This window comes from Vulpes lagopus, chromosome 16, assembly GCF_018345385.1.
Source record: "Vulpes lagopus strain Blue_001 chromosome 16, ASM1834538v1, whole genome shotgun sequence".
Taxonomy (NCBI): domain Eukaryota; kingdom Metazoa; phylum Chordata; class Mammalia; order Carnivora; family Canidae; genus Vulpes; species Vulpes lagopus.
The window spans coordinates 34,769,419-34,796,905 of record NC_054839.1 but is presented as its reverse complement, the minus strand read 5'-3'; the positions used below and the strand labels follow the sequence as shown (position 1 = coordinate 34,796,905).

Below are 27,487 nucleotides of genomic sequence, written 5' to 3'. Positions count from 1 at the left end.
AAGAAAAGAAACTTGGAAAGACAGGTTAGCTATTGCCTTAACCAAGAAGCCTCCCTTTCCTTCTGCTGCAAGTAAACCATGGGCTGTCAGCAAAGGACCTTTAAATGGTGGGGAGGTGGAAATCAAATGGGTTTTGTGACACGAGAGTTACAAAATTTAAATTAAAGGTTTTGTTGGAACCTAGCCATGCTTGTTTATGTATTGTCTTATGGCTGCTTTCACACTAAGAGTTGAGTACTATGGTTGTAGCCAAGACTGGCTAGCAGAGTCTAACATGGCTGGTCCTTTAGAGAAAAGGCTCACTGACAACTGCTCTTGGATGTTAGCCCATTACTTGGACTCAAGACCACTCACAGTTACCTTCGTTCAACTGAAACAAGTTCTGCCTCAATGTATGGATGTTTCCCTCAGTAGTAGGAAACTGGAACAATAATAATAGACAGCCTAAATGATTGTACAGGTGGTAGTTATTCCCACTTAGTTATACCTGCTGACGTATTTGCTGGTCCTTTCTCAGTCTACTGCAAGCTCCTTTAAGGCAGAAATAGTTTACTTGACTTGGTGATGAGCCTGGTACATTGTAAGTACTTTAAAAATTTATAAGCAAAGTAAAATAAAATTAAGAATCAAAATATTCTTAAAAAATACTTAAACATTACTAATCTTTGTGGTTGAATAAGGCACACCAAATTGTAATCTTTACTTCATTCTGTTCCCTTTAATAGGTCATTAGACAATCCCCGTTCCCACAGAACCTGATACATATATAGTTTAAAAGCCACTCATGAACCTGCTTTTTATAAATAACATGATGCAGACGTTTAAAGTGCCATTTCTATTTGCTCTCTGAGCCCCTAATGCCTTATTTGGGGAGAGGTCTGAGCTAAAGGTCAAGGATGATGATGATCATACTTACTACCTGATATTAAAAACTTTTTCCAGTCGATCAAAATATCCTACTTGCCTTCCTATAACATTCAATTCCCAGACACTCACAGCTGTTCAAGGACCACTAATAAGAATGCAGGAAGCTTCTAATGGTAAAAATTTATAGGAAATTCACATAAGTTAGATAAAGATGGCAAAGGACTGAATTCCTTGACAAATCTTGACGTCATTGTCTTGAAATCTAAAAACTGCCATACCAAACATGGACAGCTTTCAAGATTTAGAAACAGGATCTAAACAGATTCTGACTTCTAAAAATGTTCTACTTTCCTCCATAGGAAAATGATAGGCTTTTTCTATTAATATTAAGTAATCAAATTACTTATATAAAGTTAATCTGTTCTTTAGTGAGCAGATGAATGCTCCATCTAAATGATCTTTACAGATCCCTGAGGTTGCTATCTTGTCACTATTTAAGTGATGGATATTCAATTGAATTTTTATGCATAAATAGTTCTGTTCAATCCCAAAATGAAGTATATGGACAGACATGGTCAACAAACAGTTCAATAAAAAAAATGCAAATTTTTAAAACCATTGAAATGTATTTAAAAGTAACAAACTGTATCACATACTTCTTAGGTTTAAAAGTGTTCTCTCAGGGTTTTTTTGTTGTTTCTGTTTTCGTTTTGTTTTACGGAAACCAGTCTTTGAAGTTTTTTTGTTGACTATAGCTATTTCTCATGTTTCTTTTTCTTTCTCTCTGGTTCATCACTGTCCATGTTTGGAGTATCAGCCAGAATGCTTATTCCTGGAATCTAAAGTAATGCAAACGGAAAAATAAGGTGAGTAAAAGCATAAAATAAGGAATCAATCTCATCTTCCCCTTCCCCACTGACATTTTCAAATTTAAAAGGATGTGAGTGAGGATAGAGAGGAGAAAGAGATTAAGATTAGTAAAGGGTCTTCCACACAGAGTATACATACTTCACAAATAGTGGTTCAAAAATGAAGACAGGCACAATCTCAATGTGTGAGAAGCATGTCCTGAGACAGTGTGGTTTAGCTAGAACATGTCCAGTTTGTCCTAGCTGAGCCACTGATAGCATCAGAGGCCTCAGGTGTGCTGGGGCGAACAAAGAACTAGTATCTTGGAACACCTGGATGGCTCAGCGGTTGAGCATCTGCCTTCAGCTCAGGACATGATCCCAGGGTCCTGGAGTCCCGGAATCAAGTCCCACACCAGGCTGCCTCAAGGAGCCTACTTCTGCCTCTGCCAGAGCCTGTCTCTCTCTGTGTCTCTCATGAATAAATAAATAAAATCTTAAACAAAAGAACTACCATTTTAGGGTGAAACATACTTAATCTTTAAAACTGCAGATTTCAAAACTGATAAAAGTGAAAAGGGACCAGGCAGGAGATCTCAGACAGCTCTCTGCCTTTGGTACTGAGGACCTTTTCCAAAGAATCCCAATTGTCTGGGATCCCATAGCCTAGGGAAATTGGTGAGAAAATAGCATTTGTCATGCAAATATCTGACTCACACACTACTTATAAGACCCCTATTCTTGAACAGAAATAACTTAGAACTACATCCCTCTCTTTCACACAATATGTACCTTTTCTACCATCACAACATGGACAGTGAAGTTTGGTCTTACCTGTGGTTCTACCAGGGACATTCGGATTTTCTGATGCTGGAGATTGGATGAGTCTAGCATGATTTTCACTTTAACTTTATCAAATATATGGAACACTGTATCCTCTATTTTAAGGGAAGGTACCTAAATAAAACATATTTTACTTTATCTTTCACATTAAATTTAAAAAATTACTTCCATATTTAATAAGCACCGAGGTGTTCACTATAATCAAAACCATTAGCTTAATAGCTTTACATATATATGACCCACTTATGTGCATACTCCCCACCTCTCAGTAAGATGGTCCCAATATATATATTCATTAATCTCAGGATCCTCACCCCACTAATGACCAGATTGCTGGTCTACCAGAGAAAAAGATTCTGTGGGCAAAGTTTGCTGTGTTACAGTTCTATTAGAGTTAGGGCAGTAGAGAGCATGTCAAACACTGGAAACAGGTTTAAAAAATTCCTGTCTGAGCAATAAGCAGCCATTTATTCTTTTACTCTGATGCACTTGTCCACCGAGTGCAAAGCATAATTCAGGTTTTCCTGCGGGGAGGAAACTACATGGTATGAAACAAATCAAGGACAACATGAGAATGTGGGAAAATATACTGAAGTGAGAAATTATGAATAGAATCAGCGTATTAGTTGGTACAATTAAACTCTGTAGGATAAAAAAAAATAATTCTGTCCTTTATTGGTACCATCAAAGAATAAGTACTCCCTCAAAAGACCCCAAAATAAAAACATCAGAAATACTGTACCTCATCATCATAAATAAGCTTTGGCTTTGGTTTGTCCTTTTCTTCAAAAAAGACTGTACCTTCTAAACCATACTTTGGAATTAACACCACAATAGCATTCTTTCTTACAAACAGAATATAGGCTTCTTCACTTACTATTCCTTTGCTTTTGAAAAACAACTGTAAGATAACACATAGCCTTATTAAGGGTTGTCTTAAAATATTTTTGAAATTAACAAAAAGTATTCTGAAATTAAATTGAAAGTGAACAAAACTTCATCTCCCCTGACATTACTGACAGAAGGCAAATACCTGGGTATGAAAAGCCACTGATGCACGTTGGGCATACTGAGCCATTTTGTGCCGGAAATTGAGATTTTTACATAAATCTGCAAGCTTGTGTTTGTCTGTCAACTCTGGATAAGTACAGTCAGCCCCAATAGCCACAGCCAACAACCGATGGACGATGATGTCTGCATACCTAGATGTGTGCAGGAGAAATAATCATGCTACATTAGCATTAACATATCTTTTTACAGTTTAAAATAAATTATTTTCTACCTCCTATAATTTTATAAGGAAAAAATACTTTTTTTTTTTTTAAGATTTTATTTATTTGACAGAGAGGGACAGAGAACAAGTAGGGGGAGTGGCAGGCAGAGGGAGAGGAAGAAGCAGGTTCCCCAAGGAGCAGGGAGCCCAACATGAGGCTTGATCTCAGGACCCTGGGATCATGATTCCTGGCTGAAAGCAGACACTTAATTGAATGAGCCACCCAGGTGCCCCAGGAAAAAATACCTTCTAATGGGTGAAGTAAAATGTGTGTATATTGGAGATGCTAAGCCATAATGATGAAAATCATTATCCATTCCAGAGCAGAAGTACACAGCCTGCATCATACAGCGAGTGGCTAAAATCCTTAAGAGAGTGTTGAGATATGGGAAAGTCGGGGAATCCGCCCGGTCCAAAGAGTCAGCCAAGGATTTGGCTGTATCAGTTTTAATTTCCAAATTCTGAAAGCAAAGAAAAGGGAAACAGCATCATATTAAACATTCTAAAATAAGTACCATCATGTGTTCAAAATACAACAAACTGAACTGAATATGGTGTTTTTGACCATATAATAAGTATTCTTGTCTTTTGTCCTTAACCTAGAACTAAAAATAACTTATAAAAAGCAGTGATTGTTTTGTGCAACATCAAAGCTTAAAATTTTCTGAAAGCATTTAAAGGTACTAAGGTATCAACATTCTGAGGTAGTTTCAAAGGGAAAAAGAATGGAGGAAGGTGGAAGCAAGAGTGTTATTTCTCAAAGTCCAATCTGTGCCTGCCTAGTCTTTGTTTGGGTAGGGAAAAAAAAAATCAATGCAGATCTGGATACTTTCCAGCATTTCTGGATCTCCTCTGCAGATATATATTTTCCTTCCATTCAAAGTAAAAGTAAAGGCCAGAGGCTAAATAATACCTTAATGGTCACTATACTACATCAGCTCAATATACTAATACATCAAACCAACAGCTTTGTTCTACTTTGGGAGTTGAGGCAAAAATGCTTAAATCCTTTCTCCTCTTCCCATGTCTTAGGAAGATATAGGACAATAAGAGAAAATTCCCCAATTTACAGTGTCAGCCTTAGAGCAGAGGAGAAGCTGTTTCTGTTCTGATGGATAGGGGTAGAAGACCCACCATAAAGATAAAAAAATCTGAAAAACCAGAAACCAACACCATTCTATTAGAATAATACCCTGAGACCAAACACTACTTCCAGCTCTTTTCTAGACAGGAGAGATGGGAACTAAACAAACTAAACAAGAGATCCAAAGAAAACCAATATAAGCCATAGTCACCACGAAGGTAAGGGTAATTATGCCAAAATGAGGTGTAGGATACGGTACCCTTTCTACATTTTTCTTTTCCCCCAATGTATGCAATAAATGGACTTTTTTCTTAGGGCCATGATATAAAGAGGGCTTAACTGAGTTGAAGATAAGAGGAAAAACAATTATTTCTAAGTCTCTAAAGTTAGGCAAGTTCAGAGGAGGCATAAAATAATACAGATACAGAGAAATGTATATAGGCAAAGAGATATCGAAGAGCTTCACATGTTCAAGATACTGCAAATAAGTTAGTCTGGAACTTCTGGCTGTAGCACAGGGTGCTCGTTCAGACATCAAAAGATTTTATTAAAGAAGCAAATGATTTCAATGTAGAAGGAGATGACTGCATCCATCTTAGATGATCTTTTTCCTTAATCAAAAGTACTACTCACATATCTTTGCATCAAAACAACCAACAAAACTTTCATGCAGATGCAAATGTAGATTATTTAGTACAAAGGATAGATCACAATTCAAATACAGATGATTTTGCAAACTATGTGACCTTACCTTGGATTTAGCTGCCTTAACAAGAATTTCATAATTTGATGGAGGAGGAGCAGGGTGTTTTCGAAGCAGGGCATGTTCTGAGAATTCTTCATGAATTTTTTTTGCAACAGAGATATTGGCAAGTAACATAAATTCTTCCACCATGGAATTTGTTTCTCTGCCAACAGAGAAATCATTAAAGAAGGAAAAAGAATTTGAGACTTCTATATATGACAAGTATTTCCTATGTAAACATTTCTATATGTGTGTGCACATGTATATTTTTTGTAACCTAGGGCTCTTTCATTTCTCAGCTGCTATGCTGACAATCTTACTATGCATCTAATGCATGAGTAAATGTCATGCAAGAGACTTTAAAGTTGCATTTAAGAAACAGAAATTTCACTAACTCTAGTAATATATAAAATCCAAACTATAAAAAAAAAATAAAAAAAAAATCCAAACTATAAGCATTTTCACCTGCTTTTACGAAGTGTAAAGAGATTTTTAACTATAACTCCATAAAAATAAAGTTTATTTTTTTATTTTTATTTTTTTAAGATTTTATTTATTCATGAAAGAGAGAGAGAGAGGTGTACAGACACAGGCAGAGGGAGAAGCAGGTTCCATGCAGGGAGCCTGACATGGGACTCGATCCTGGGTCTCCAGGATCAGGCTCTGGACTGAAGGCGGCGCTAAACCACTGAACCACCTGGGCTGCCCAAAATAAAGTTTACTAATAAGAATTAAGACCTATTTAGGTCATAATAATTTGGGCTTAAAAAGTAAAATATTCACCCATAAATCACCAAAATGAAGAAATTATATTTACAATACCTATTCTGGATATTTATTATGGGCCTGACATTAGCTATGTTGTATCATCTGTATCCATATAGAGAAAGCTATATGTTAGTTCTGTTAATGAGAAAACTAAGGATGTGTAACATTATTCTCTTGCTCAAAGTCAGAGTTAGTAGTAAAAAGACTCAAGCCCACTTAACTGACTTCAAAACTCTTAACCAATTTGATGTTACTCTTCATTCTCTATAGTCTATGTCTACTTAAAACTTAGGTTAGTAAATGATCTGTATTCTGTGTACATTGTGCTTTCTTTCTCCCAAATCACTGGCTGAATGGGCATTATATAATGATACCTTTAAAACTACACAGACAAGCTCTTAGAAATGTGTTTTGTCGTCTTCTTGGTAAAAAGAAAGGGGTGATACTCTAGTTTGGCAAAGTTAGATTCGAAATTTTCCTCAAAAAACGTCTTAGTATTAGGCTCATTGTTCACATTAACATTAGTTTTATTTGTACAGTTCTCCCAAAAGTATTTTTTCATTTTAGCACGCACTGGTCCTAAGAAACTTGCATATTGTCTCATTTTTAATCCTTGGTCATCTAGGAGAAAAGTATACATGTGCATTTAATTTCAGAATTAGGGGATCTCTGGGTGGCTCAGTGGTTTAGCGCCTGCCTTTGACCCAGGGGCATGATCCTGGAGTCCCGGGATCAAGTCCCACATCAGGCTCCCTGCACGGAGCCTGCTTCTCCCTCTGCCTGTGTCTCCACCTCTCTCTCTCAATGTCTCTCATGAATAAATAAAATCTTTAAAAAAATAAAAAATAATAATAATAATTTCAGAATTACCCTTTATTTTTTTTTTTTTTAAATTTTTTTTTTATTTATTTATGATAGTCACAGAGAGAGAGAGAGAGGCAGAGACACAAGGCGGAGGGAGAAACAGGCTCCATGCACCGGGAGCCTGATGTGGGATTCGATCCCGGGTCTCCAGGATCGCGCCCTGGGCCAAAGGCAGGCGCCAAACCGCTGCGCCACCCAGGGATCCCAGAATTACCCTTTAAAAGGCATAGAAAAGAAGCCTAAGTGATTTAACTTTGCTTCTTCAATCTCAACCAAATCAATACAATGGCAACAACAATAACATCTGAGCACTCTTCAGAACATCTGGTGAGGTAGTTACCATTATCAGTCCTATTTCACCAACAGATGCATAAAAAGACCAAATAACCTGTCTTGAGTTATTGGTGGAAGTGAGATCCAAACCTAGGCAGTCTGGCTTTAAAGCACAAGGTCATGACCACTATGCTCTTCTACATTAAATACTTAAGAAATTAACCAGGGCAATCTCTTGGTTACCATAACTATTACTGGTCAAGTTCTAATATGCCACACATCCAGAACAAATCAAATTGGAAATTCTTCTATTATAATACTAATCTCAGTTTTATGTATGAAAAACTAAAAAGCAAAATCATATTTATTTTTTCCTATATATCCTAAGTCAAAAAGATCTACAGAAATCATAACCCTACTAGAAACAGGTATTTGGGGTACAAATAGGTTTTATTTATTAATATATATACTAGTTATTGCATTTAAAATAAAAATCCTATCTACTGCCCAGCAAGAATTTACATACCTGAGTTCCTTGGTCTGTAAATCTATAGGATCATGAGTTTCACTGTCCATGTGGAATCGAACTTCTGGAGAAGAAAGAGTCAAAGCCCTAAATAAAAATTAAAGATGTAAATTAGTAAAGTGAGCCAATAACAGATATAATTCCAGAAGTGATGCTTTTAAAATAGAAAATGATCTCAGCAAGTAATACTTTTTCTTCTAAAACCTTTAAGACCATCTGCTACGTTTTATGTTCTATTTTCACTGACAGCTTTGCATCTCACAGATCAAAGTGCATTTAAGGCAGGACTATAGTAACTCAACAAAATATGCGTCCTTGTGCTTCTAAGAATTTGAGTATGTTCTGTATCCAAATGATGAGTTTTTATTCATAGTTTTTCTGAGCTTTTTTTTTTGAGTATACACAAATATTTAATTTTTGAACTATATGTATTAATTTGGACATTTAAAAATTACATATATTCATTTGGACATAATAAAAATACACATGCAATTATAAAGCATTAGCACATATAATTAATAGATGAAAAAACCTAAAATGAAGCTTCTAGACTGATGACAAAGTATACAATTAACACATACCATAAAAAGAAAAAATGAGAAAAGCCTCTTAGAAAAATATGTAAATGTATATTTCACCCCAAAACAATCACCCAACCAGTAGCTAGAAAATAATTTTGCTAAAGACAATCTGGAAATTTTACTTTTTAGAAGATTTTCAGATTTCCACTATTTCAGTGTTTTCTAAGCAAGATTCAAAAGGTACCTCAGAGGATAACAGTATTAGAATTACTTACAAACATGGATTTGTAATCACTTTTGTAAGTAAAGAAGGTAACTGGCAATATTTTATTGCAGAAAACAATGTATTGGGGGTGAAGGATGATGCAGAGTGGCAAAAGGAAAGCTGCCATGGGCAGATAAGTAACATCAGAATATCCACAGTTCAGAAGTACGTGCACATTCGCTCAGCCAACATAGAGACTGATAAACCACGACCCTGTAACGTACACACACTGACGCTACTGATAAGGAGTGCTACGTGTCAGATTACAGACTATTCTAAATGCTTTGTATGCATGGTTCACTTAATGAGCTGGCAGGTTCTCCTGGGAAAAGTAAATTCCAACAGGGCAAGTCTTATGTTTCTTCACGCCCTGATGCTATTGTCATCAGGTTAGGTTCAAACCACTTAAGACAAAGAATTTTAAATGAAGGTGGGTAAGCCTAATCAATCGTGGAGAAGAGGGGAAAAGTGGAGGGACAAAAGATCAAACTGTGTAAGCTAACTCTTCACCTCTTCCCTCAATTCTTCAGCTTTATTAGAACTACCAAAGGAATACTACACTGAGATTTTTGACAAATATTCTGGACCAATAATTCCTTTCTTGTCATGCAGTCTTTACAGTAAGATTCTACACTAGATTTAGTCTGTGTTTATCAATACATCTGACCTTAAAAGCAAGATTTGTTGCTTTTTTTTAAGATTTTATTTATCTATTTGACAGAGAGAAGGAAAGAGAAAGAGAACACACAAGGAGACAGAGCGGCAGACAGAGAGAGAGGGAGAAGTAGGCTCCCCTGAGCAGGGAGCCACATGTGAGGCTCAATCCCAGGGCCTAGAGATCATGACCTGAGCCAAAGGAAGATGCTCAACCAACTGAGCCACCCAGGTGCCCCAAAAGCAAGATTTGTTAATCACATTTTCATCACTTTTTCTTCATATGACACTTAAAACGTTATGTCTGTTCATGACATAACATTAATCTTTTAAGACAGACATAAAATAAATATAAAACAGAACATATCCTTTAAGAAAGCAAAAAAATAACAAATTTTTTTCCTGATTGTTTGCTCAATTTTCCCCTAAGACTGAGAAGACTCGATGACCTCTTTTTCACCAGTAGATGACTGGTTACAAAATTAAAAGTAAAGACTGTTTTTGAAGTTAAAAATTATCTTTCCTGAGGGTGCCTGGGTGGCTCAGTGGTTGACCATCTGCTTTGGCTCAGGTCATGATCCTGGGATCCCAGGATCAAGTCCCACATTGGGCTCCCCACAGGGAGCCTGCTTCTCCCTCTGCCTATGTCTCTGCCTCTTTCTCTCTGTCTCTCATGAGTAAATAAAATTTTTTTTAAATAAAATCTTTTAAAAAATTATCATTCCTGTACTAATCAAGAGAAGCTAAATACTAATGCAAATTTCTCCTTAAAACCACCAAAATGAATAGTTTCAATTTGCATTTTACTCATTTTGCTTTTAAAACAAACTTTCTAAACATTATCTTCAAACTTTCTTCTGATATCTTGCATACTATAAACCTTCAATAAACAAACACTTGCTGAAAAATGTGCTGTTTTGTGTCCTTTTTAGTTTCTTTGGGTTTAATGCATCCAAGTTATCCTTACATAGCTGCCAAGTTTTATATTTAGGATCCCACTGAGTATTCGCAGAAAACTGACCTTTTGAGTAGATATAAAGATGACTCAGTGTAACTACCTAGAAAAATACTGTCCGATATAACTTTCTTCAGAGATGGAAATGTTTTCTATCTACACTAATATGGTAATCACTAGCCATATGTGGCTACTGAGTATTTGAAATGTGGCTAGTGTGTCTCAGGAACTGAATTCTTAATTTTCTTTACTATTTAAAAATTTTAATTTACATAGGCACACCTTATGAAATAGCACAGTTCTAGAGTTTGTACTTCCCAACAATAAAGCACTTTTAGTAACTACCTGTGACCCTCCTCTGGATGGGCAGGGGAACCCAAGACCAACATCTGAAAGGCTCATATACTTGCTTTACTCCAAGAGCTGATGCTATCTTTTAAAAATCAAATTTAACTACTTTACTTCAACAATTTTGGTTGGATAGTCCTTATCTTATACTGCTGCAGTTAGGCAAATCCCATGACAGAATACCTAAATGATAAGTATCTGCCACTAGTTATTAGATGTTTGGGAAGACTGCTTCTATATAACTCTTAATCATTTAAAAGTCATAAATAAATAAATAAATAAATAAATAAATAAATAAATAAATAAATAAATAAATGTTATAATCATGTAATGTTGGGTTAAACAATCTCTAAAATCACTTCAAACTCTAAAGTACAAGTAGTTCATCTACATTTATTTAAGTATCTGAAAACCAATGCTCAATATAGAAACTCATTTCTAACTAAAACTAGAAACAATCCATGGAAAAGTCTTAAGGAGCTCTTGCCTCCCTAGAATTTCTCCAAGATCTTTAATTCTTTAGCATAATAAATTACAAAGACAGAGCTCCTGAACAAACATCAGTCCAGAATTAAGTTGCAAATATAAAAGGTAGCTAGAAGAAAAAGAATGTCTCTATCTGAGTTTCTATTCAGCTCATTAAACAGTCTGTCATTGTCCATGATAAAACACTTTAAAGAGTTCACAGATTATCTTATTACTAGGATAAATAAATTAACACACTTCTTAATAGTTTTGAAATATACCCTTTTTCGATTCTTCTTTTTTTCAAAATTTTAGCTAGCTTATTTAGTCCACGGAGACTAGTGGTAATATCATCATTCATGGCTGCAGAATCAATTCTCATCTGAGCTTCAGCATATGTAAGGGAAGCCTAAAAAGAAAACCATATGTTAGTATAACTCTTAAAAAAACTGGGGATCCCTGGGTGGCTCAGTAGTTGAGCACTTGCCTTTGGCCCAGGGCATGATCCTGGAGTCCTGGGATCGAGTCCCACATCGGGCTCCCTGCATGGAGCCTGCTTCTCCCTCTGCCTATATCTCTGCCTCTCTATCTCTCATGAATAAATAATTTAAAAAAAAAAAAAAAACCCTGGTTTATAGGGGACCTAGGTGGCTCAGTCAGTTAAGTGGCTAACTTAATTTCAGCTCAGGTCATTATTTTAGGATTGTGAGCTCAAGCCCAACATGGGGCTCCAGGCTGGGCACAGAGCCTAGATTCTTTCTCCCCCTCTGTCCCTCCCTGTCCCCTACTCTCACATGCTCTCTCTAAAAATAATTTTAAAAATTTATTTTACATGTAGGAAAAAAACCTGGTTTAGTATATTTTCCTATTTGCACTACATAAAATCTATGATTTTGGAAAACCTAAATCAATAACAAAAGATAGTCCTAAGCCATTATATATATACTCCAGACCTATGGTTTCTGATTCATTAATTTGTATCTGATGCATTACACAACATAAGCAAACTATGTTCACAAAAAACAAAATGGGATGCCTAGGTGGCTCAGTCCGTTGAGTGTGTCTGACTCTTGGTTTGGGGTCAGATCTCAGGGTCATGGGAAAGGGCTCTGCAGTAAGCAGGGTGTCTGCTTGGGATTCTCTCGATCCCTCTGCCCCTCCCCCACTAATGCCATCCCTCTAAAAATAAGTCAATCTGTATAAACAAAACAAAATGGTAGTATCTGTTGGTAAATAAATTGCTTAAACTTTACTTTCACAGGTCAGTTAACAAATAAATGCTTAGGTAACACAAAATAAAGTAAAAATGAAAGTTATATTATTCTTTGGCAATGACTATTGTGAAGCCCTTTTCAGATCATCATTACTTCCTTACTCAATGACAAATAACTAAGAATATTGTAATAGCCTAGACATCATGTTTTACAGAATGTCTATGAAATATCCCAAATTAAGTATCTAAAAATGAGACCAATCATAGTAAAAAAGATTTCAAGTAATTTCCAATTATAATTTGAATATACAAATACTGCTTCTGTTCCTATTTTGCACCTCATGGGAAACTACCATTCTTTAGCTTATCAAAAACATAAATAAATAAAAAAAGTATAGGGGCACTTGGGTGGTGCAGTCAACTAAGCATCAGGTTTCAGCTTAGGTCATGATCTCTTGGTCACAAGATTAAGCCCGTGTGGCTCCGAGCTCAGCACGGAGCCTGCTTGGGACTCTCTCTCCCTCTCCCTCTCCGCTGCCCCTTTTATTCTCTTTCTCTCCTTCTCAAATAAATCAAAAAGCTTAAAAAAAAAAGAAAAGAAAAAGGTAGCTTCACAAGTAAAAGTTGCCAGGAATAGCATAGGAGAGTTAGATAATGCAGACCAGGTCAGATTCTTAGGGAATCCAAGTTATCTACTAAGAACTAAGACTTCCCTTCCAAAAATGTTTTCTGTCGTATGTTCACTGAACTTGTTTCATATAATTTTGTTACACCGATCAAGTCTGGGAGAAAAAGAAACTCATCCTCTTTAAAAAACACAAATTGAGGAAGGCTTAAATCATTCATACATCAGTAACTATCAGTTCAATACTGCTTTCTTTTCCAACCATTAGTTCATCCAAGATGGCTGAAAGCAACTACTTAATGGCAAACTTCAGAGGAAGATTAAGGGCAGAGTGAGAACATAAGGGAACGTGGGGAGATTTCCAAAAAAGAGAAGGATAAGAACCTGGCTCCACTCTGTCTGACCTGAAACTTCAGGGTAATTCTGCTAAAATCCAAGGATAATTTATAACATTATTTCTCTGAAAAATTGTGAATATCACAAGATAGTGTACATGCCAAGTTTGGAAATACTGACCAGTTTATACACTGGAACAATTTCAAATAGTAGTGTTCCTGAATTAGGACAAAAAGCCATCTATTTAGTCTTCTCAAGTACCCAGGCTTTGTAAGTTTCTGAATATTAAGACAACTGCGTCAAGAATTAAGCAGATAAATGGAAAAATTAGATTTTGCTACAATATTGGGGAAAATTTTAATTTAACAAATCTTTTTCAAAACCATCTAGAACACTGTTAAAAGTACCAAAGATCTTAAACATTTAATATTAACCATGAAACCAACCTTTGAATTAATGACACTTTTGGTAAACCTCACTTTTAAGATTTCAGCATCGTGATTCATTTCCCAAATACATGAAAATGCCAACCTACGGAGGAAAGTCCAGTGTTTGTTAATGGGAATCCATTAAAACAGTAAATATTATGTTCTCATGAAAAAAACATGTATCAGTACCTGTCAACATTACATCTTAAGGAACATAAATTAGAGCTAAGCAGCTCTGGAACCATGTCGATCCTCTGGAACAGGAAAAAACAAGAGTGCAGATTACTTATCTATAGTCACACATTTATTTGACGTTTCATTCTCAAGTAGCGTTAATTTAAAAGGGGAGAACAGGTCTTTGTGAATTGAGAAAATAAGAAATATATCTATTTCTAGAAAAGTATTTCCACGGAACTGTTACAAACAGGAAGCAACGAAAGGAAACCGGACTTCCTATCAGTGGATCTAAGCATAAGTCCTCTCTACAAGCCACTTAGCCGTCCTTCAAGTCTGCAATCCCTGCTCTAGACAGTAGGTTTGGACTAGATAACAGACACAAGTTTTAACAGCTCTATGACTATGTGGTGCTTTAGACATACTGAAAAAAAGCCATCAAATTTTTACAGAAAAAAGCTACATGCAAGAACTCTGACAATGGATTCATAAGAGATTAGGCTTAACTTTCCCTTCCACTGTCACAACTTTCTTTGTAAGTGTATAGAAGATTCCTTTAAAAAGAAGAAATGGTAAATTATGACAAAATTAGACTCATGACTAAACTTTTGAAGCAACGGAAGACACGTTAGTTACCCGTAACTAATAAGTTAAATGTTACAAAACAATTTATTGCACCTAAACCTATTTGTTATTTGGGTCACTCATAACCAAACACACTGCATTATTTTCACCTATTTATGGCCCCCTTCTTTGTATGTCATTTAGCTAATTCAGGTACTATTTCAGACCATTCAAGAATTCCAGAGTGCCCATGGTTTTTACAAACTAACAATGCACAACTTATATATAATAGTTATTCCTCGTATTTCACTAAATACTGAGGATGGAAACACCTCCGATGATTTTATTAGTAAGAATAAAACAGACGCTAAAAAAAAGTTCCAAGCATGTGTCAAAATTCCATTTTAAATTTAACCCATTTACCTTTTCACAAAGATACACAGTTGTTCCCCTTCTGGCTGACTCTTGATCCAAAGCATTTCCTGGCCTAATAAAATGGCTAACATCTGCAATATGAACACCAACCTTAAAAAGGTAAGAATAAAATGATGTCAACATGCTTAACTGGGTAAACATACTAATGGAGTTCTAATGAGAAGTAACTGAGCAAAGTGAAAAAGGATGATCACTTTCACCATTTCAATTTCTGACATGTGCCCATTAGTCTCTGTAGCTACAACTGACTAGGCATGAGTGATTCACAAATTCTATACTGGGTCAAAAGAAAATAAACTCAAAAACAGAACTATAACTATGTATTCAGATAAGAATGTCACTACAACAAAAATACCTCCAAGTTTCCATTTTCAAGTTCTCTACAATGTAGAGCATCATCTATATCAGTACAGCCTGGTGGGTCCACACTACAAACACACAGATGTCTCAGGTCTTCTCGGTTTTTCATGTCCTAGAAAACGCCACATTGTTGAGATATAAAAAATTATTTTGGTAGCACAAATGAAACACAGCTCTTATGAAATCAGACATCTCTCCCTATATATATTTTAAAAGAAACTTTGTTTTGGGGCGCCTGAGTGGCTTAGCAGATTCAATGTCCGTCTTTGGCTCAGGTCATGATCTCAGGGTCCCGGGATTGAGCCCTACATTGGGTTCTCTGCTCAGCAGGGAGCCTGCTTCTCCCTCTCTTGCTCCCCTTCTCCTTGTGAATGTTCTCTGTGTCAAATAAATAAAATCTTTAAAAAAAAAAAACCTTATAAAAGAAACTTTATTTGTTAATAATAACCACACATTGTAATTTTAATTAACTTGTGGTTTCTTTACCTTTGAATAATTTGACATAAGTTAGTGTTGGCTCCCCAGAAAAATGTATCTTTCAGTAAAACAAATGATGTTTGTAATACCTAAGAATTCTATATCTAGCATAAATGCAGCAGGGGAGGACAGGGCTATGGTTTCTCCTACCTCCCTTCATTTATTGGCTGCATGCCCAATGTGGAACCCAATGCAGGGCTTGAATGCACAACCCTGAGATCAAGACCTGAGCTGAGATCAAGAACTGGATGCTTATTTTCTACATATTTAAAAAGACATACAGGGACGTGTGAGTGGCTCAGTGGTTGAGCATGTGCCTTCGGCTCAGGATGTGATCCCAGGGTTCTGGGATCGAATCCCACATCGGGCTCCCTGCAGGGAGCCTGCTTCTCCCTCTGCTTATGTCTCTGCCTGTCTCTGTGTCTCTTATGAATAAATAAATAAAATCTTAAAAAAAAAAAAAAAAAAACCACACATACAAAAATCAAATTAGGCCAGATACAGTAATTTATACATTCTTTTTTTTTTCAATTTACCTTTTCAGTAATGCTCCAGGGCATCTTTGGAAGAAAGCTAAGAACAGCCTGTGAGAATGGCTGATGGGGAACGTCGTGCTCAAGCAACAAAACTTCTGTTTCAGTCTCTTTCTCTCCAACTTCACCCAAGTTTTTTACAAAGTGTCCCTAAAACCAAAAGCTATTATTAGAAAGATGAATGTTATAGCTTTTTGTTTGGTGTACATTAGGACATTAAATTCTTAAACATTTATCTATCACTTCAGTATTTCTAAATGTTTCCATTTCTTCTTAAAATGAGTCCATAAATCTCAAGTGATTTATGATGGAGACTTCCTGAGGTCCCAGTTCTTATATAACAAAGTGTTGTCTATTTCCTATGACCTTTTAAATTAAAAAAAATTCCTTCAAATATGGTAGCTTTAGAATTTATTACATTTTAAGTACTATTTAAAGTACTTTAAAGTACTATTTAAGTATTATTTTAGTACTTAGGTTTTAAGTACTATTTTTGTAACCACTATCAAAAGTTGTTAGGAAATGAGTAAAACAAACGATGTGCATTGGAATTTCGTAAGATCAATTTTCAAATAAGATGTACTACTTATCAGTTAACTTTGTAAAATATTCCATATTTCAATATGAATTTTATTACACAAGCAGATTCTATTTTCACTAAACGAAGCAATTTCATACCCAATTCTTAATATTCTAAAACAAAATAAATCATTCAAGCTTACGTTTGGATATCTAGAATTTCTGGGCCAACCATCAATAGCAACAATAATCCTCCGTCCTTCTAATGCAGATGCCTGTCTGGTTTCTATTCGAATTCTAGGGATTCTTCTATCAGCAGGGGTAAAGAGATGTCTTCTTGACTAAAGAAAATTAAGACAGAAGATTTTATACACAGACACACAAATCTGAGGAGGGGGGTAGAAGCGAAAGGCTCTAAGTTCTATTTAATGCATAACATTTTTAATTACATAGCAACAGGCTCTTTACTCACCTCTTTAATATCAGACTTGGAAAGCATGCCACAATACGGTCTCCAATTTCTTTTTATTATTCCTACAACTCTACCCGTAGGCTTTAACATTTTTTCACTTACAGCAGTCTTAAGCTGAGATTTAAAAAGAAAAATAAAAATCGTCAGTTGTTTGTCTTCTACGTATAATGAGACAATTTCTCTTTAAAGTCAGAATATGAATATGGATACTAACACTTCTAGGGACTAAATTATGACAAAGAGTCACAGAATCTTGATACTTCAAAATTCTAGGTCAGAATATGCCAAACCAAGCCATGGAAACATTTCTACAATAATAATGCACTACAAAAACAGATCAACAAAAACCAAAAAAAAAAAAAAATATATATATATATATATATAAACCAAATAAATATGTCAGAATTCAACTGTTCAGTTTTAATTATGAGGATTTACTCATCACACACAGACAAATCTGGGAATTAATAGACTAGGATTTTAGCAGTAGTTGCACTACAGAGTCATGTGGCATTTATTAATTCATTAAAAAGACATGTATCTTTAGAAGTTCTTCCTTATCCAAAACAAAAACCCAAATAAAGAGTATTTATTAGAAATAGCTGAAGGACTTTATGATATTTCATTTCAACACTCTCCTATGGCCTGGACTCTGAAAAAAATAACACTATACTAAGACTCCAGAGCACTGAACACAATTCTTATAAAAAGGAAACTACTAATGTCTGAATTCCAACTATTTGCATTATTCTTCTAATTCTAAAATACAGACATAAATAGGTCGTATCAGATAGACTTTAGATTGTAAAGAAACAACTAAAATCATTCTCTTCATAATATTGTTAACAGAAAAGGAATTAAACAGGTGCTATAAAAGGGCCCCAAAATACATCAATTATGCTGATGTAATTTTAATATTACATAAAAGCAATGTAGAGAAGTTCTAATTTGTATTTACTTAAACCTCCTAATTCAGACAAACCTAATTCAGACAGATCATGTACCAGAACATCAGAATCCAAGTTACGGTCTTTTTATATTTAAACCTGTTTATTTGAGCAAAAGAAGATGATAGGAAGACTATTTAAATATTTAAGAGGGAAAATAAACTACTGTATGAAATGTATTAAACCCACAGAACTATAATCTTACTCAGTAAACTTGAAAGCACTGAAATGTGTTTAATTTTCTCCAAAGCTAAAACACTAATGAATTCTACAAAACTACACAGACAAAACATAAACCTGCTTGGTTTCATACAATGCGTTCTCTCTCTTCTTCTTTTTCCACATCATCTTCATTTTGACCTTCATCGTGTAAAACCACAGAAGATGGTGCCACCCACTGATTCTTGGGAAGAAGTTCTATAGCCACAATATCTTCATGAACAGCTCGGTTTAAATTTTTAAGTCCCTGTAAGATTATCTATGTAAAACAGCAAATGACACATGCTCAGACATTTTTAATGGCAATATAATAATGAGAAGGTTACCTAACAGAAGTAAAGATATAATGGGTGTTTCTATTTATCTATATTTCTCCTTTCTATTTTTCTTCTTCAGTAGTGTCCCTTTACTCCATCTTCTTAATTTCTCAATATCAAGTAGAGAAAACATGTCAGAAAATATTGGTTGTATTCATGGCTCTACCATAACTCTTGCATTAATACCAAAAGACTTTGGGAAAATGTCTTAATCTCTCTAAATCTGAGGGTCCTGATTTGTAGAATGAAAAAAGAATATCTGCTTTCATAGGCACAGTTGAAGATTAAATGAAATGCAGCATTCAAGCAGTTAGAAGAGTATCTGCAAATGGCACCAAAAATAATTACTATTTGCTTTAAAGTGTGTGAAACCCTCTGGAGCATTGATAGGTTATGTAAATAGCATTTCCCATAACTAGCCATAATACAGAAAATAGAGGCATCCTACTATTATTATTTGATTAGACTTTAATTCCTTTAAAGTGGGGTAAATAAAAAGTTATTTTCTTCCATAAACATCTCTCTAAGAAAGTGATTCATTCTATTATTTATGACTTCTCACATAACTGCCTTTAAGCTGATAAACTAGAAGGGTAAAGTAAGTTTAAATTCTCATACAAAATTTTTAACACTTATAAAAATCATAAAAAGCCTTTTACTATATATGGAATTTATGTACACATCACTTGCCTCTTTATCTTCTTCAGTGTCTCCATGAACCCATACTGTAGCTTCTAAGTAATTTTCCCTGCTGGCTCTAAATGTTCCTTGAAGGTATGTACCAGATTTTATGCCTTGTTGTAGCTTACTTAAAGGAAGATGCTCTGAAAATATTATTCTTCCATTCTCTATTTCATTCTGTGAAATAAGCAAACCACAAGATGCAGTTAGTATGTAAATCTTCCATGCACTCAACAGACAACTACTACCATCACTATCAGGTATTAAAAAAAAAAAAAAAAGTCATCCATGGGCTCCTGGTGGCTCAGTCAGTTGGGTGTCTGACTCTTGATTTTGGCTCAAGTCATGATCTCTGGGTTGTGGAAGTAAGCCCCACATAAGGGAGTCTGCTTGAGATTCTCTTCCTCTCCCTCTGCTTCTCCCCACCCCCTGCCTTTCTCCCTCTCTAAAAAAAAAAAAGAAAAAGAAAAAAAGAAACTGATTCTTAACCAAAAATGTCTACCTGGGAGAAAATATTTGCAAATCATGTATTTAATAAAGAACTTGTATCCAGAATATAAAAATCTTATAACTCAATAATAAAAAGACAACTCAACTAAAAACCAGGCAAAGGATCTGAATAGGGATATGCACACATACACATACATAAGCTAAGATATATACCTATGTATTACATATAATATACACATGGCCAGTAAGCTCATGAAAAAATGTTCAACACCATTAGTCATTAGGGAATTGCAAATCAAAGCAAAATCATATGGACATATCACCTGACACTCATTAAAAAGGCTATAATGAAAAAGACATGTATTGGTGAGGAAATGGAAACTTCATACATTGCTGGGGGGGAATGTAAACTGCTGCACACTCTTTGGGAAATAGTTTGGCAGTTCCTCGAAAAGTTAAATATAAAATTAAACTGCTCCATATGATGGAGCAAATCCTCTTGCACATCCCTAAGTATGTATCAAAGAGAAAGGAAAGAAGACCACATATTACATTATTACATTTATATGAAATACACAGAATAGGCAAATTTACAAAGATAGAAAGATCAGTAGTTGCGTGGGGCTAAAGCAAGGGCATTTCAGGAACAGACTGGGCTTGAGTGGTAATGGATATGGATTTATTTTAGAAGGGAAGAAAATGTTCTAAAATTAGATTGTAGTGATGGTTGCATAATCTTGTGACTATACAAAAAACTGTACATTTTAAATAGATGGTATGGTTATGTGAATTATACCTCAAAAAATCTGTTTAAAAAAAAAAAGTCTGCCAATCCTTGCCTCACATATTCTCATTTGGTCTTATGGTTTTACACATCACTTATATGCTGATAAGATCCAAATTTATCTCTCTAGTATATCTGTATTTCTAGTCCTAGACCCCCTCAGGAGCCCCAGATTTGCATGTCCAACTGCTCATACCATAAAAGCACTAAGAGCTCTAACAGTTACCTCAAACTTAAGTGTCTAAAATCTTACTTAGGATTTTCTACTCAGCCCTGCTCCCTGCCTTCATCCTGTGTGAATAAAGCAATACTACCAATATAATTGCTCACGCAAAACACCTAAGGTCATCCATATTCCTCCCGGTCCCATCCAATCTATCACCAAGCCCTACCATATCTATCTACAACATACACCTAATATCTGACTACTTCCCACTACCTTAACTGCTACTACTATGGTCCTCTTTTCTGTCTTGTCTCCCATGGAGTCCTAAAATATCCTCCTAACTCAAGAGCCTGTTTCTAATTTATTCTCTTAGAGCAGCCAGATGAATCTTAATCTTCTCTCACTCAACATCTGTCCAGCACTCATGGACTAAAATCCATTTTTTCCCCCATGACTCATTATATCCTATACAATCTGGTCCCTGCCTATATTTCTGACTTCCTTTGTAACATTTTCTCCTTTGTTTACTCCATCCCAGGCATCTTCCAGCTGTTTCTTGATCTTGCCAACTTATTCTAACCTCAGAGCCTTTATTTGCTGATTCCTCTGCATAAAATGCTCTTCTCCTAGTTATTAAGATGGTTAACTCCCTTACACATTCAGCTAAAATGTCCTTGTCTTGAAGCAAACTTACTTAGCTAACATCTTTCACATCTCTGCCTTGACATCCTAAATCTGGGTTAGGTGCTAAGTACAGGCTGTTCTCCCATAATGCTTGTTTTGAAAACATGAATTGGTTCCAACGCAACTGCTATATTAAAAATACTACGTAAACACAGAAAACAAAGCTGCAGAGGAATCCACAAAACAGTCACCTCTCAAACCTCTGTGACTTTAGATTACCGTGTGTTTTATGAGCCACACCATCTTCACCATCTGTAACTTTTTGTCCAAATTTAGATAACCCTATTTTCACCACCTCACAAAGCTTCTGAGTGTGCCCCAAACATATGTTCCCATTAGCTCTGCTGTTTTCACTATGTAATTTTGCATGACATAGTGAATCTGAAGAACATACATGTTGCATTACAACAGAACTGGCTGTAATTTCGTCATGTCCTATAGTCACCTTACCACAGTCCTCAATCAAATATTACATATTACCAATGTTAGGTTACTTCTTCTTTCCTCTTCTAGACCAGTGCTATCCAAAACAACTTTGTGATGATAGGAATAGCTTTTATGATCTCCAATTTGGTAGCCACCAGCACAAGCAGCTCTCAAACACTTAAAAGGTGAGAAACTGAATTTTCAATCTGAATTAAATCTGAACAGCCAGATGCAACTAGTGGCTACCTGTTGGGCAGTCCCTAAATCTTTCTTCCAAAAATCAAGCCCAGCTCTTCTTTTCTCACTTCCTTTTAATTTTGTCAAGTAGTTGATTGAAGATAAGAAGTGATGAAGAAAATGTTGTAAAGACTGGATATCTAATGTTCTATCACATAAAACCCGTTTCTCTAATAATGACAGCTGCCATTTACATTCACCACAACTATGTCCCAGGCACGGAGATAAGAATTTTATTAATACTGTTATATTTCATTTGATCCTCATTTCATGTCTCCGAAGTCATTATTGCTAACTTCAGATATAAGGAAGTGAGTGCCCATGATGTTTACAGACTCACTCAGCTTGCCCTCATCTCCACTACTGCACGGATCCCTCTACTCTTCCTCCTGCAGCTAACTTTGTCCTTAATACAATGCATCAGCTCACAAACTGGAATTAGAGTGGTCTTTCAAATGCACTTTTTAAAAAGATTTTATTTATTTGACAGAGATAGAGAATAAGCATAAGCAGGGGGAGCAGCAGGCAGAGGGAGACGGAGAAGCAGGCTCCTAGACTCAGGGCTTGATCCCAAGACCCCAGCGTCAGGACCCCAGCATCATGACCCGAGCTGAAGGCAGATGCTTAACCGACTGAGCCACCCAGGTGCCCTCAAATAAACAACACTTCTGATCATTCCCTCCCCTTCCTCTCAGATCTACCTTCATGTACCCTTAATTTTTTTTTTTTTCAGATTTTTAAAATCTAATTATTCATGAGAGAGACAGAGAAAGAGGCAGAGACATAAGCAGAGGGAGAAGCAGGCTGCCTGTGAAAAGCCTGATGTGGGACTTGATCCCAGGACCCTGGGATGAGTAACCCAGGTACCCACCCTTAATTTCTTCTAGTCTGCCATTTATAAGGGTAGGGAGCCCAGATTCCTACCTGCTACCTTCTCTTCATAGCAGCCCTTTAGACTTAGGTAGTTTAAAAATTGTTGATTTACAGAAGAAATTCTAGATTTTTGTTAGCTGGCCCCTCCCCTTCCTGTTCTCTTATGACTTCCTTCCTTCTTCCTTCTGGATTAATTCTACAGCTTTATGCTGTCTGCAATGTCCATGTCCTTTTTTTGGTCAAATACTTACACCTTATTCACAAACCAGGCACATATTCCTCTATTCATTTATCAAACAGATGGTGCTATGATGTGACAGGCCCAACTCAGGTTGCTGAGGGTCTATCAATGAACAGTGCTACTATTTTAGAAAGTCAAGTCTTTTAGGAATGGCATTTTGATAAGCCTATTACAGCTACTCTTATTGTTTATAACCCAACTCCTATTCAATTCCAGCTTACCTACCAATATTCCAATTTTTAAACTTGATTAACTATAAATTTAATATCCAAAAATGCTACTTAGTAAGTGGCTATTTTAATATCTTCACTTTACAAAAAAATAAAATAAAATAAAACAAACTCAAAACATACCCCTTCTTCAGACAAACAAGCAAGACGATCTATGAGTTCCGGGTTAGCAGTTAGGCTCTTTACATACTCTTCACCTGAAAAATAAGTTTTGTTCCTGATAAAGTCAGGTTGTTGTGGAGTTTTTGTTTGTTTTTTTGTTTTTTTTTTTAAAAATCTGTATTTGTTGACATGGTCATGTCAAAAGAGAAGTATTGGGTCGAGCATATCTATGAGTTTCTATTGCTAAGCCAATTACAAAGGGTGATGGGGAAATTAACAGCCACTGAGCACCACAACTTACTTGGCTGAGAAATGCTGAGAAATTAAAAAATGGAAACATCAGATGGAGCATACAGGAATATGAAAATATTAAATACTCAAGTGAACATCTGACCAAGGGCCTGATGGTAGTTCCTATTTGCAAATGCATATAAAAATTAACAGCTTCTACATTTAGACTTACAAGTGAAAGCTGGTATTCCTTCTTCTATGGCTTTTTCTTTGTTTTTTCTGTCATTTGTTATGAAGATAACTTGTAGATGATTCTCTGCTGACATTTTCTTCAAATGTTCATTGTACCATTTTGCTGCTACTCGAATGGCTCTATCATTCCTGTCATTAGCATTTTCTCCCTGTTCTTGTTCTACATAAGTTTCTCTAAATACAAAACAAAGTGATAAATTTAAATCAACAGAAATAAGAACATATAAAAAGTCTTAGAACATAAATGCTTAAAAACTACGAAACTATAATAAAACTTTGCAGGTTTGATAAGATTTTATTTGAACTGTAGATTAACAGTAATTCCCAAAGCTACAAATCCGATGATGATTAAATTTCAATGTACATAGTACGTGGAAATCACCAATGATAAATACTCAGTAAATGACAGAGCTTATCTAGAGACTGAAAGATCACATAAAAATAATGACAATTTATTCCTTTGTAGTCTATCCATTCTAAATTCCCATATGTCAGCATTCTTACTTCCTTAAATGTTTTCAAAGCTAAATTTGAGTAAAATAACAAATTCAGTATAAAAATTTCTAGCACTTAAATTAACAGAATCAACTTTAGAATCTTACTTATTTATATTAACAGTTTTTAGAACTGCTTCATTTCTCACCATTAAATGCCCCTCCTAATGCTTTAAGCTTACTAGTCAGACACTATCATTATATTTTGAATTGGTTTTAGCATGACTTGAGCAATAGAATCTTAGATGAAATGTGCCCCAGTATCCTTCAACTCCTGTATTGCTAAGCTCTATTCATTGCACTTAAGCAGAAAAATTGCTAACTTCTAATTGCTAAGAATCTGATGATAGTGCTCCACAAAAATCTGGTCACTCTGCACTGAAAAACAAGTTTCTGTTTCTGAATTTCAAGGACAAGCTAGCAATAAGATGACTACAAGTGCTTTACCAATGATTTTTACAAGAATATTTAAATTCGGGCTACAGAAATAATGAGAAAATTGAAAAATTAAACATTTTTAAATATGTGCATTCCAATGAGCTTTCATTGCTGGAATTCTACTGTCTAATCCACTAGGGGTGATTTGCTGCCTAGCGAATATTCAGACAATGTCTGGAGGAGATATTTGGGTTGTTACAGCTCTGTGGATGGGGGTGAAGAAGGGTTCCTATGAGCATGTAGTGAGTAGAAGCATAAAATACTGCTAAACATCTTATGATATATATGACAGCCTGTCCACAACAAAGAATTATTCAATCCAAAATGTCAATAGTACCAAGGTTGAGAAGCCCTAACTTAATGTAATAAAAGTATACTAGAACTTAACACAGGTAATTTATGTAACATAAGAAACAGCAAAATATTCTTTAAAACCACATATTATGTTCAAAGGGTGTAAATCTGAAATAGAACAAAGAATTCTATCTCTTAACCCTATCTTCTTCGATGTGATCAGTTAAAAAAAAAGTATTAGCTTAACTTCTAAAAGTCTGTTAATAATAAATCTGCTTTGTATTTTTAAACCTCTCCTTCATAAACTCTTACATTTTAACAATTTATGTTGGTTATCAAATAATATCATATTCCAGGAACCTAGGTAAAATCTCCTCTTCTGAGATTTTACTGCTCTATTCATACTGAAACCAATTCAGGATGAAGACGTTCTGGAAACAGAAGTACCTACAGCAGCCTAGGAGTCTGGAGACTGGAGACTTGGTTCTAGGTTTGATCTAATCAATGTCTGTGTGCACCTCAGGTACAACCGTGGAACAACCAAATCATCCTCTCCTAAGTATGAAACTTACCCGTGCATCTTCCAACAATGTCACAATTACTGCCAGGGACCCTTCCCCCAAATTTAGCTAAGTCTATGGTTTTCTGGTAAACAACATAATCTTCCCCCCTACCTATGGTGCTCATTAGTGAAGGTATAGAAATGCTTCTCCTGGTTATTAGTCACATCTCTGATCCGTTTATATACTGGAGCACTCCGATTCCTCACTTCTTGCAGAACTGTCTGCAGGACAATCACATTTCTGATGGCAGGGTCCTCAAGAACATCGATCTTAAAAAAAATAAATAAAGAGAAAATTTAAGTTTTCCTATTTAAATTGTTGCACAATATAAAACCTTGTCGATGTTTTTTTTTTTTTTTTTTTTTAACACCATGTATACACTAAGGAGTTACTTTGCTACAAAAAAAAAAAACCATGTATACACTAAGGAGTTACTTTGCTACAAAAAAAAAAAAAAACCCTTCAGGCCTATTACAGAAGAGCATATATACACAGATTGACCACAAAATTCCGTAGAATTACGTCCACTAATAATGAAATTCGTCGGCCCACATAGTTTTCATTCGTAGGCACTTACAAGCTGCCTGGGAGTTGCAGGCTGGAGGCCACAGAAGCCCGGGTCCCCGGCCTCCAGACACTTACAATCTAAGGCAGAAGAGACACCAGGAGTTAGAAAAGTAATCTAAAATCCTTATTACTCCAAGAATTAAAAAAGAGAGCGAGAGAGAGAGAGAAGTAAAAAAGGAAAAAGAAACTCGGCCTGGGGGACAGGAGGCAAAGGTTCCGAGATTGGGTCTGCCGCTCCCTAAGTACGTACTGTCCAGGACGCTCCTCCTGGGGCCTCGGTTTCCCTGCTCCATCACCCCCCCTTCTCCTGGCCGTGCCGAGACGACGCCGGATCGCCCGCCCGCCGACGCACCTGATGCAACAGCACGTTGGTGTCGGGAAGCAAGTAGTGCGGCCGGGGACACAGGCTGCTCGCCGGGTCCAGGGGCTGCGGCTCGAGGACCGGCCCCTCGTGCGCACCCCCGCACGCAGCGCACCCGGGCGCGCCGCAGCCGATGTCGTCCCGCAGGTAATGCTCGCGCACGATCTTCATCACGCCGCCCGCCCGCGTCTTTTTTAAGAAAGTCTTGGACTTGAGCATCTTGCTCCGCAGCGCGGGACCCCGACCCCGGTCGCGCTCTTCCGGTGAAAAGTGCCCAGTAGCAGGCCTGCAGTACAACTACACTCTACCCCGAGGTTCACCCCTTCCCGCTCCAGGACATTAGTAAATACTTCTCGCGGGAAAACGCCGAGGCTGACGTTCGTTGGCTCTCTGAGGGCTGCGAGGATTGGGTGACTACGGAGTTATTTCCCTCCAGGAGCCGGGCGGGGCTTGCCTCTGGACTACAGATCCCAGCATGCATTGCTCCTCGCGTTG

At 36.2% G+C, this 27,487-nt stretch overlaps 1 protein-coding gene across 3 annotated transcripts; it reads right to left on the bottom strand.

Moving 5' to 3' along the window:
* Window positions 1–1,473: 1,473 nt before the first annotated feature.
* DIS3 (DIS3 homolog, exosome endoribonuclease and 3'-5' exoribonuclease) lies at window positions 1,474–27,385 on the bottom strand. Of its 3 annotated transcripts, XM_041731080.1 has the most exons (22): window positions 26,984–27,292; window positions 26,642–26,709; window positions 26,176–26,333; window positions 24,256–24,449; window positions 23,814–23,887; window positions 19,609–19,776; window positions 18,696–18,860; window positions 17,436–17,549; window positions 17,167–17,304; window positions 16,448–16,594; window positions 15,430–15,546; window positions 15,063–15,164; window positions 14,091–14,155; window positions 13,920–14,004; window positions 11,581–11,708; window positions 8,092–8,178; window positions 5,667–5,823; window positions 4,078–4,292; window positions 3,592–3,760; window positions 3,301–3,459; window positions 2,550–2,672; window positions 1,474–1,706 (listed from the first exon to the last, which is right to left on the bottom strand). In XM_041731080.1, the coding sequence occupies exons 4-22, from the start codon at window positions 24,347–24,349 to the stop codon at window positions 1,623–1,625; spliced, it is 2,391 nt and encodes a 796-aa protein (XP_041587014.1). In that variant the 5' UTR covers window positions 24,350–24,449; window positions 26,176–26,333; window positions 26,642–26,709; window positions 26,984–27,292; the 3' UTR covers window positions 1,474–1,622. The 3 variants fall into 3 exon arrangements, with proteins under 3 accessions (XP_041587014.1, XP_041587015.1, XP_041587013.1); XM_041731081.1 differs by lacking the exon at window positions 26,176–26,333 and having other exon boundaries at window positions 26,984–27,385; XM_041731079.1 differs by lacking the exon at window positions 26,642–26,709 and having other exon boundaries at window positions 26,984–27,383.
* Window positions 27,386–27,487: the final 102 nt, after the last annotated feature.